Source organism: Leptinotarsa decemlineata, unplaced genomic scaffold (genome assembly GCF_025532065.1).
Source record: "Leptinotarsa decemlineata unplaced genomic scaffold, Ldec_3_MD MMD2_tig00000035_RagTag_RagTag, whole genome shotgun sequence".
Classification (NCBI taxonomy): domain Eukaryota; kingdom Metazoa; phylum Arthropoda; class Insecta; order Coleoptera; family Chrysomelidae; genus Leptinotarsa; species Leptinotarsa decemlineata.
In genome coordinates, this window is record NW_027412540.1 from 12,421,693 (window position 1) to 12,433,909 (window position 12,217).

Below are 12,217 nucleotides of genomic sequence, written 5' to 3' on the forward strand. Positions count from 1 at the left end.
AAAAGTGTGTTTAGTGGTTATTTTTCGAAGCATTTTTGTAAAACATGGTTCAATTTACTAACAGTGAAATGGCAGATATGCATTTCTGTTATGGAATGGCTCACGAAAACTCGAATGCTGCAAGACGCATTTACCATGAAAGATTTTCTCAGCATGTAGTGCCTAATAGAACAACTTTTGTACGTCTCCATGCACGACTTTCTGAAACAGGCAGCTTTAAAAGATCGATGGTTGTCATGGGAAGGCCTGCAACGGTACGAACAGTTCAAATTGAAGAAGTTGTTTTAAATGAGATTGAAGTAAATCCTCATACCAGTAGTCGGAAAATAGCTGAAGAACTGAATGTTACCCATGTCACAGTGTGAGAGATTTTAAGAACCCAGCAGCTATATCTCTATTACATGCAACGTGTGCAAGCTCTATTGCCCAGAGATTTGCCTGTAACACTAGCTTTTTCTAATTGGTTACGTAAAATAAGAAGAAATCCAGGTTTCCTAAGTCGAATATTGTTTATAGATGAAGCTTGTTTTTCTCGCAATTCAATTATTAACTTCCACAACAATCACATTTAGGCCGGAAACAATCCACACGCCTTGATGGAAAATAATTTTCAAGAACAGTTTCCTTTTAATATTTGGGTTGGAATTGTCGGTGACCATCTCATTGGGCCTCACTTCCTTCCACCTAGACTTAATGGAGAAGAATACCGAAAGTTTTTAGAATTTGTTTTACCTGGACTTTTAGAAGAAATTCCATGGAAAGATTCCGTATATGGTACATCACACTTTAGTGTAGTGGCACGGCAATTTTTGAATGAAAATCACCATAATTGCTGGATTGGGAGAGCAGGCCCACACCCATGGCCACCTCGCTCGCCCGAAATGAATCCCTTAGATTTTTCTCTGGGGACACTTCCAAGCGTTGGTATACAAAACTGCTAATCAAAGTGAGGAGGATTTACGGAATTAAATAATTAATTCATGTGACTTAATAAAAAATACGCCAGGTATTTTCAGAAGAGTGCGAAATTCAATGATGCGACGGCTAGACGGTTGTATTGAAGCCGAAGTAGGCCATTTCCAACACTTAATTTAGTGCAATTCGTTAGTCTAGATGGTAGTGTTATTTACTTAATATTTGTTGTTATTGTTACATAATCAGTAATGAAAAATTGTAAAAATAATAATTTCCAAAAGAAACATTTAATTTCCGATATTATTCCTTGTGAGGTCCAGGAATATGCAATTAGGTCGTCTTTTTTCTCAAAAACTAAGCAAGATACGAAAAAAATGCAAGACACAAAAAAATTGTATTTCCAATTGCTCAATCCAAAGAAATAATAAAAATTGCACAAAAGTCAGTGGCGTACATTTTTAAGTCAAAAATATTCGTTCAAATCCCGCTCAAGACGCCACTAAACTTGAAAAATTGAATCACGTTCGGGCTAAATTAGCTCCTTGTTGTTATAAATACCATTGCCAAATTACAACAAAATTAGGTAAAGGATATTTAAGATATTTACGAATAACTTTTTTTTTTATTTCAAACCCTGTATCTCGAGAACGAAGGATTTGCTGACCCATGTTTATATGAACATTTCGTCTTAAAATTACCTAAAGAATCGTCTGTTGAATTTATGGTACATACCTAATTAACACCCTGTATAGCTTGTTGAAGGATAACAATTTATGTATATTTAGTTTAATATTCCCCTTGACGATGATCACTTAGTAATCGAAACACGTGTCGATGGAAAGTTATATCAATTTGAGCCAAGCAAACTGAAAACATTTGTCACAAATTTTGATTCATCCTGACATTCATTCATTTTGATACTCTACACACTGTATTACATCGTAAACAAATTGAACTGGAAAGTTTTCTCTAGAAAATATTGTATTTATTTCTTTTTTCAGTTTTGAGCAACCCCCATGGTGGAGGAGGCAGTCACAGCAACACTACAACAACAAATTTTGATGTATGTGGTGCCAATTTTTGTGTTAGTACCCTGAATAGTAACGAGAACCTTTCAAGACCTGACGATCAGGAAATTTATGAAATTTCCTCGATATATTTGGGATGTATTATCGTGGCAGCTATTTTAATAGCTCTTGTTGTCGATCCACTCTCAAGGTAAGTGAATATTTGAGCTTTCCGTGTGATTTACAGTGTACTTGAATAAAACTGGCCAATACTTGATGAAAATACATATTGAAAGTTAATTTATTGTATGATTTACACTATAATGAGCGTTGATAATTATTAACGCTTGAGAAAGCTACTGTATAGCGAAACATGTGTCGCGGTTTTTGTAAAACCCTTTAAAGTAAAAATCATACAATAAACTGTATAAATGAGTTTTTATAGTGTACTTCTTTATGTAATGTATCATCGATTTTATAACTACTACTATTACATTGAAATTTCTCTATTACTGAATTCAATATCTTTATTGTAGTATAAAGGGTCATTACCAAATACAGTTATGAAAACAATCACTAGGGGGCCTTTTGTAGTCATATTTTCTGAAAAATATTCAATATCTTCCGGCACTGTACAAATGTACATTTCTCAATAATATTAAGAGCAGATAGTTGTTGGTTCACAGATGGATCAAAAACACCTACAGGTTCTGGTGCAGGTGTTTTCAGTCGTAGACCCAGGACAGAGATATCAACCTGCCTAAGAACTTATGCGACTGTATTTCAAGCGGAAATTTACGCTATTGAATTGTGTGCGGAGAGATTGGAAGAATCCAACCTCATACACAAGTCAATAAAAATATTATCGGACAGTCAAACGGCGTTGGAAGCTCTTGGCTCCTACCGAGCAACGTCTGAATTGTTAGCAAATTGCCAAAAACGACTCTCCTCAATAGGAAGACTTAACAGATTGTGTCTGGTCTTGATTCCTGTCCATACTGGCCTGGAAGGCAATGAGGCTGCTGACTTCCTTGCAAAGGAGGGTGCTGCAAGCAGCTTCATCGGACCAGAACCTGTCATTGGCATCGCTTTAGACTTTGCCAAACAGTAATTGAACACCTGAATGGCAAGAAGCCCTGACAGAATCTTCCAGAATTGGCTCACTCCAAGGTGTTTATTTACCCTTCGAAGCTCGAAGCTTCGAAACACGATACCTAACAGGCCTTCTTACAGGTCACTGTCATTTGCATCATCATATGCAGAGACTCGGACTGTCGGAAGACAGTGTGTGTCGCCTCTATTAAGAAAATGATGAATTAGCCTGTCCCGCTGGGGACCGAATCAGGTTTTTAGAGTTCGGCAGAGCCACACTCTTACCATGTGACCTGAAAGACCACTCAGCATACAAACTAAATCGGCTTCGTTAAGAAGCTGGGTTTATTTGGTCGAGTGTGAATAGGTGTGAGCCACAATAAACCCTTGCGGTTTGCGGTGGAGGGTCGAATAGGACCACTCACTAACCTAACCTAACATTTTTTAATGGAAAACAGAAATGGGTGGAATTCCTCAACTTCATATTCTCAAAAATTGGCAATTTTCAATTGATATCTCACCAAATTCAAAACAAAACTCTGAAACAATAATTTTAATTTCTCGCAGAATATTTGTGTCGAATGGTTTTCAATTCGGTTTCTACTGAAAATAAACTGTTTTGAATAATTTTATAAAGATTTAGAAACAACCTTAGAAATTAAAACACGATTTATTATAGATCAGATATAATCATACAAAACTATACAGGGTCATTCATTAGGCGCTTCGTATCTTTGAATTTGAATAAAACAAAGTGTACGTGAGAAATCGAAATTTTTATTCGTTTGAAAGACCTATTGGGGTCATTATATGTGAAGCGCATCTGAAACGTCCAATTTTCCATAAATAAGGCGTAAAAATCAAGCTAAATTTGATCGATAACATAGGTTATGTTGTCTCTGCGGACAGCTGTGGTTGTGGCTTGTGCATATACCTGCGACTTAAAAAAACCCACAAGAAAAAGTGTAACGGGCTCAAATCGCACGATTTCGGTGGCCAGTTGACATCACCTCCACGTGAGATATCCGATATCCATGTGGTTGGCATTCAGATCATCTAATTCAGCCAAAAAAAGTTGGTGATCATAAACCTATAGACCGTTGACAATGATGGCCTGGTCAACGTCGTTCTCAAAGAAATATGGACCGATGACGCCTCCAGTCCAAAATCCATACCAAACCGTGACTTTTTCGAGGTGCATTGGATGCTCTCTGATAAGTATCGTCTCAAATCGCTGAAAATGATTTTTCGATGAAAGTTAGAATCAGTTGTCGACTGCTCCAGAGCCCATTCAGAGAACACAAGTCTTTGTCACAAAATTCGCCAAGTTGCGGTCTGCGAGAAGCCGAGTTCTCGTGAGCGACAGCCTCAGATTTTCCTGCACACTCTCACAGATAGCGGAGATGTTTTAGACAGATCTTGCGTTTGGTCGACATACGGGTGTTAATCAATCGTTCACTGAACCAGTGGACTCAAATTCATCCACCACATTGCGAGTAGTCCCCTCGATAGGACGATTATGGCAACCGTAAAATGGGCGGAGTGCGCAATTTTGATACAACAATTTCATTATTTGCACGTGTTGTTGAATGTTATATCCGTCCATGGCGATCTGGCAAAACAGACTGAATAAATGACAACTAATTTGACAGACGTTACTTCAACAAGATGGCCGTTATCAATTGTCAAAGTTCGGAAGTACCTGTTGAAAGACCCTATACATTCAATTTCCTGTGTTATAGAATATGTCTTTTCATTATACGCACTTTTTTCACTGGTGGTAGATAACAATGTTTTTTTACAACTTCATTTGAATATTCAAAACGAATGAATTCATTTTAGAAAATAAATGAATGAAACGTTAAATTACATCGAAACGGAATATACAAAAATTAGAATAAAAACTTTTATTTCAGTCTCCTTTTGAATATAATTGAACATTATCGTTCGTTCATCGTAAATGGGCTCTTTACTATTTCAGTATCTAAAGCGAAAGCCATGTAGGTCTGGATTCAATTATTACGTGTGGAAATAACATGACCTGAATTTCTAACAAAGAATTATTGCAATTATATACGGGTACATGGTGTTTCATTATTGATCGACAACGTCGTTGTTGTTGTCCTTAGTTGCGTAACTGCCATTAATATCTAATAGAGAGATACTCGACATAACTTCTCAATAATATGCAGTCGTAACAACATATGAACTGGTCTCACCTTCAATTCAGTCAGTATGTGTTTTTCTATTATTGCCCCTGAAGACAAAAATATCTGACAATCAGTGAAAAAGAGACTACCCACCGCCGGGTAAGCTGATTTCCATTAAAACAGCAGGACTTGATGACTGTCAAATTGAAGAAACGTACACCGAGAACTGTTATGATGTGTGGTTTAGTCTAGTTTACAAGAGGCATTTTACCGAAAACCTGTTCTCCGAAACTGAAAATTTCTATTTGAAATGACATCTTGAAACTTTCGAAGAATTGTCGGCAAAAATTGCATTATATACAAGTAAATAATCAAGCCAAAGAATAGGCTTTTTGCCAATATCTCCAAACCTATTTGGGATATTGGTAGTTCAGAAAAGGTTCCTCAAAGAACAGGAACTGGAAAAATCTCATCTCACGGAACGGTATCATCAGTATTCATGCCCGTAAATACCGTAACCCACGAGGGTATATGTGGCTTAAACCAGTCACACCCATTCAAACTCAACCAAATAAAAAAGTTATTAACAAAGCCGCCCTACGGTACGTAGTTAGTCTAGAGTATAAAAGGAAATTGCTCAGAGTAGTGTTAAAATTCCTAGTGATGGACCTCGACCACATTCCCGTGATATTAGACAGACCGGATATAATGGAAAGACGAAGTTCGGTAATTTCCCACATTATAGTGTGCCATGTAGTGATGAGTTTTGATGAGTGATCATTCGAGTCAACTAGAAAGGATCAGACTCTTTCAAACGCTGAGCACCTGAACGGGTCGACGGCGGGGCTGCCACAGTGTATGTTTTTCTACCAAGGCTTGACAGTTCCTTGTGAAGAATAATCCACTTCAAGGTAGAAAGATCGTCAGTTCAGTGAGGTCCTTATCACCGCTCACTCTGCAAGTTTCGTCAGGTAGGTAAGCAACATAAATGTGTGTCTTGGGAAGTTGTTCTCCTGAGTTTGACGTATCAATTTACCACCTTAATGACCTCAGCGATCTTAACATATGAGGGCATCTGTAAGTCGCGAGATGTTAATTCAGCCTTGCAGGTTTTTTCACTCTGGCTTAGGTAGATCATAGTTTGAGCGTAAACATTTGCAGATCAGCGCAGGAGGGATTTTGTTTTCTCAACTCAAGCAGACCAAGCTTCTGCTGCTTAAAAAATTATCCAAGGCAGATTCATAAGATACCCTGCACTTGTATAGGAGAACAAGTCGCTTCCTGCTTGCACCACCTGATCTGAATTCAATAACAGGATTTGGAGTTGAAGAACTGAAAAGCTCTCGCTCTTGATCCGATATTAGAGGGAGATCAGTTTGGGTCGGTAGCTCTGCGTTACCGGAGCTACCGGTGCCACGATCCTTGATAAGAAAAATGATTTTTGAGGAAAAAACTCTTTTCGAAAAATGTTCAACTGGAATAATTAACAATTTATTTGTTGCTAAATATCGATATCAAGGAGTTATTTTTGTTCTTTCATGATGCTAAGTAAATGTTTTTGTTGATATTCTATTTGCTGAAGGGTATGACTGGAACTTTTATAGTAGAATAAATCAAAAATAAACACTTCTCCCACATACTAGAACTGCAAAACTCTTCTCGACACGAAAATTCGTAGATTTACGAAGATGCTCTCAAATACCCATTGCTTCCAGCCTAATATTTCTCTCAATATCATATATTTCTCCACTGAAAGAAAATTTAACAAGCCTATAAACAATATTGAGAGATATCAGTAATATATTCAAAAGTATTGATGTTCTTTTTTTTTATTGCTAAGACAGCTGAGGACGGCAATTTCTCATTGTTTTCAATTCCATATGTGAACCTACTATTCGGGGTTCTGTTGAAAATTCAAAGTCCTCTATGATGGATTTCTCTGGCTCAAAAATCATGAATACATCATCTACATACTGTATCAAAGTCTGTGAAAAAAATCTAACTACTCTTTTGGTTCCAGTTTAAATTTGCTATGAAGAGGGACCGTGGATTTCCCATTATGACACCTAGTTAGACAGACTAGTGGCAATAAAAAAACACTGAAATATTCAATTTTTTCTCTCAATTGGAAACGAAGATATATCAGATTATACTGAAATATTTCCATCCCGCAACTTTGTATCCTTAATGTTTTCTTCAATTTTTTTAATCAACACTTGAAACTGATTATAATGTCTAGAGAATCTCGAACTATGTGATTAGTCATTTACAAATTTCATAATCAGGGTAACTGACTTGCTAGGTTTTTAAATTTTCAGTAGACCGTTTGTTTTGAATACTACATAATTAGAAACCTGGAGATTCCTGCTCAACGCAGGCGTTATTAACTTTTGAAACGTAGTAGAGAAAAATAGCTGAACTTTCGCATTTGCTTCCGCAACTTTCATTTTCACGAGCATACGAGGTCGGGCTATTATCTAAATAACAAGACTGTGGGTGCCCTAAAGGGGTGGGGAAAATGAGTAGTGCGTTGGGTATCTGGGAATCTTCTCTTGGGAAATCTTTGAGTGGTGTAAGCGCTTCAGTGAGGGTCGAGATAGCAAGGATGTCCAAATCACAATTCAAGGCAATGTTGATCGTTTTTTCGACATTAACGGTATCGTGATGACTGAATGGGTTCCAGAGGGTCAGACTGTCAACCAGACTTACTATTTGTCAGTTTCGGCAACAGTGCCCAAGATGTGGAAGAACAACTCGAGGATTTTGCACAAGGACAACGCACCTGCCCATAACGCGCTATCTGTGAAGCGATATTTGGCTGATAAACGCACTCCAGTGCTCAAACACGCGCCGTACTCGCCAGATTTGGTACCGTGCGACTTTTTTTTTGTTTCCGAAGATAAAATCTGCCCGATTTGAGTCGATGGAAGCGGTAAAACAAAAAACCGCAGAGCTGCTAAAGAAAAGTTCCAGCACTGCTTCGATCAATGGAAAAAACGTATGGAAAGGTTTGTGGTGAGGAGACGAGAATATATTGAAGGGCTGCATTCGAATGTAGAATAATGTTTATAATAAAACCCTTTTTCGTGATCAGTCTCGTTATTTAGTAGCCGGACCTCGTATTTCAAGTCAATGTACTTCAAAAACATTCAAAAACATATATTAATTCTGTTCGCTTCAGATTTATGAAATCAAGACAGACATAAGCTAATTGTTTGCTAATCCATATCGCTAATTACTTTGTGCTCCACAATCATTCTAACCGGTTTTTTACGATTTTTGTACTCCTGAGTCTAATGTGAAATATACGTATATGGCATTTTTTATGCTATTCTAAACAAAGAATACTTTTTCGCTAGGGTGGTTTTTTTACATCCATCATTTGACAATTTCATAATATATTTTGCTGGAATACCTTCTCATTGCAGTAGTTTCCCTTTTGTTAGATAAAACGAAATAATAGACTTTTCGAAAATATGTGATTTTCATAGTCATCAACTTAAAAATGTGGGTGAGAAGGCAATTTGTCAAAAGTTCTTGAACGGTTTTCATAGGCTTAGATACTAATTACGTTTGGGATCGCAACTAACCAAAATGTTATTTTTGAAAAAGTGAAATTAATTTTTTATATGAAAATCGGGCTTTTTTGTTTATGCTGCACACATTAGTCATAAACTTAGCACGGGCCTACGTTTCATGATTAGTCTATAAGTAAGTTGACGTCAACAACTTATCGAAATCAAATGAACCTCAACACGTACACAGGTGACCGCTATTGCGGTTTCAAATACAGTCTAAATATAGTTCACTTGTATTTTCAAATGAAAACAAAACATTCGTGTTTATTGAAAAAATGAGGAAGGTTGAACAAATTGAAAGGTCGCGTCGATAGTCTGTACTGTGGATCAAATATCTTCAAATTGTCTGCATTTGTGTATAATTAGATACATTCCAACGAAGTACGTGACCTTGCTGAAAATGAATAATAAATCGCAACATGAACAAGATGGCGGCCTTCGTGAGAGAAAGGTACTGAATTCCAAACGATCAGTGCTAACTCAAGCGGAGAATATGATTTTCTTGTAAGATACCGTATCAAGAACATGCTCCGCTTATTTGAATTTTAATAATCCTCCACTAATTTACGAAGTCTAGTAAAAAGAAACGACTTCAACCATTTGGCGCCACTACTCAAATAATATTGAATTCATTGAAACGAAAGTATTGCTAGAACCAGTTTCTTAGTTCTTGTGTCACGGTTAAACTCTTATTCAGATTTACAACGGAGGAAAAATATTATATGCCGAATGTTTTTGTTGACATTTATGAAACAAGTTACTTTTCAGAAATGCATATTTTTCTGATGGATTCAATATTCACAGAAAAATTTCAAAGAAGGGAAACACTCCAAATGTATAACAAAAATTTTAATACAATCTATAAATGATTACTACCGACAGAAAATAATTTCAATTTTAAATTTTTTTTCCGGGCCGCTAAAATACAACTATACTAAAATTTCATAATAGTAGGCACCAAATTCTCAGAATATTTTTTAATTAAAACGAAAACGTTGTCAGCTTGTGATTCTATTGATTTTATCATCTTCTTTTGAAATCATACACACGCAGCTAAATGGTCATAAAATAATAGACAACTGTTTCATTTATTGAAAAAACATCCTGATCAAGTCCTAGAATCGACTTGTGAAAATTGTTCAACATAAAGTTTTCAAATTAAGTTTTTTCAGAACAGCATTTTAATACTGTTGGAGTTCACCAAAATTCATAAAAAATTCAATTCCATTGCATTTAAGGTAAGTTGGGATTTGAATACCTAACTGTCGGATTCCCCTCACTTCGCCACTGGTTATATTCAGCCTTAACCTGTGATCGAGTCCGCTTATTTTTTCATAAACATCTTCGGGCGAATGACTTTCAAATTCTACCACATGTAAATTCACAAATATCCGGCAGACGCTCTATATAAAGTTTTTTGCTACCATGTAATTAAATCTGAAAGCAGGTATCATGTTTTCAAATAATCAATGATGTCAAAGAGACTGAAGGTTCCGATTAGTATCTTGTTATTATTTTTTTATATCATCATCAACACAGAGCAATCGATCGAACTTGCCATGTGAACCCCCATTTTCTTTACTACTTCATTAGGTTCTATTCCTTCATAACAATTCTACTTGAAATCTGTTTCTGTCTGTTTGAAATCTGTTTTTCCGTTAATCAGCTGTCGCCCCATACGAACGACAACTTGTCCGGGCTAAAGACTAACGAGGTCTTACCTTTTAACCTAAATATTGATTTCAGTTATTTGATAGCATCAATATAATTTTTCGTTTTGAAAGAAGATTCGTTCTATCCAAATAAAATATAAATATCATTTACCATCTTGAACTGTAAAGTCAAATAATTTCTCAGATTCGCCAATCTGAAGTGATGTAATAAATCCATTTCTCGTAAAATAATATTCTTGGCTCTCTAGTGCATAAAATAACTGTAGCAGTTTTGAAAATATAATATAAGATTATATCGTAAAAGGTAAAATTTAAGGTTACGATGAAACATTCACTAACGCATACGGGGGGTACAGGGTGTTTATTGAACATCCGGCAAAAATTCAAGGGACTATTCCTTGGACTATTCTAAGGATATTTTGTCTTCGATGATTTTTGATAGGGCGCTTTGTTTCGAAGATACGGAGCGAGAACGAATTTCGACAATAAACATTTATTACCAAAAATTACATGTAATGTTTCTTAATCTACAAGAACTGTTACAAATAACTACCACCCGCTCGGATGCAAGAATCCAATCTTGTCCTTATCGGCTACCGAACTCTTTTAAAAACACCAGGATCGTTTCTGATTGCGTTACACCCAGCAATATTTCCACTGTAATCGGAATGTTGTGGATCGGTACCAACGAATTTGTTAGATTTTTTATTGCTTGGTAGGTCCAGTGTAATACGCTATACAGTTATTTCGGCTACGTTAATAATTTTAAAATTAGCAAAATGGTTCTTGTCGAAATTCTTGTTCTCCCCGTATCTTCGAAACAAACCGCCCTATCAAAAATCATCAAAGGACAAAATATCCTTATGATATTCCAAGGAATAGTTCCTTAATTTTTTGCCGCATGTTAAATAAACATCCTGTATAATATCTTTTCGTGGAGTGAGGAAAGGAATAAAAACCGCAAATTAAACTAGAAACTATAAAATCATAAACTTTCACTATTAAAAATAAGTGAGTTGAAGCCAATTTGGAGTTCGCTTGCCGTGGTTTTTATTCTGTTTATTTTGGATCTATGTTCTAGATCCAACATGGCGGACCGCCCAAGATGTCGGACTCGTTTTTTTATATACACCCTCAAAATATGAGATCAAATGTAAAGTTTTAATGAATGGAATGAGGAATGTTTTTATGCACTCTATAGTATAGATATCATCAAATAAAGGAAATTAAGGGGGAAAAATTGAAATAGCGGCATACCAATTTCAAAGAGTTCAAGTCGTTAAAGGTTAGGTATAGTTTGGTGGAGCTCAAACGAATCTCGTCGGGATAGACCATGCTAAAATGACACATTCTATGAAATAAACAGACTGAGGAACAAGTTCAATGATAATTGAAAAATAAAGAGAAACAAAAGTTTTGAATTCCCAAATGCAAGCTTCCGTTCACCAGCTCTAAAAAGAAGAAAATAAACTCCGAATGAAACCAAACCCATCAATTCTATTACACAGTTTATTTGAAATAGAAATGAGAATATAAGAAGACTCATTTTGAAAAGAAAGTTTTTGGCTTTCTACTACTCCATCTTGATACGAAACAATGTGGGAATCTTCCGAAGAAAGGAAGGAAGTAATCAATTTGAAAGTAAGTAACTTTTACATGAATTATACAGAAGATACTTTTCTCTACTCAGTTCGTATTCCAAACATTCGTTATGGAATGAAATTTAGATATAATTCACATATCCCATATCCCATATCCCAAATTGGATATCATTATAGAAAATACACACAATTCATTCATAA

The 12,217-nt window shown here is 36.0% G+C and overlaps 1 protein-coding gene across 4 annotated transcripts in view; it reads left to right on the forward strand.

Moving 5' to 3' along the window:
• Window positions 1-12,217, forward strand: part of LOC111509256 (UNC93-like protein) — a 175,605-nt gene that overhangs the window by 122,209 nt on the left and 41,179 nt on the right. For all 4 annotated transcript variants that reach the window (XM_074171899.1, XM_074171898.1, XM_074171900.1 and 1 more), the window contains one exon: window positions 1,917-2,133. In XM_074171899.1, coding sequence (XP_074028000.1) covers window positions 1,917-2,133 — 217 coding nt within the window. The remainder of the gene's footprint in view (window positions 1-1,916; window positions 2,134-12,217) is intronic.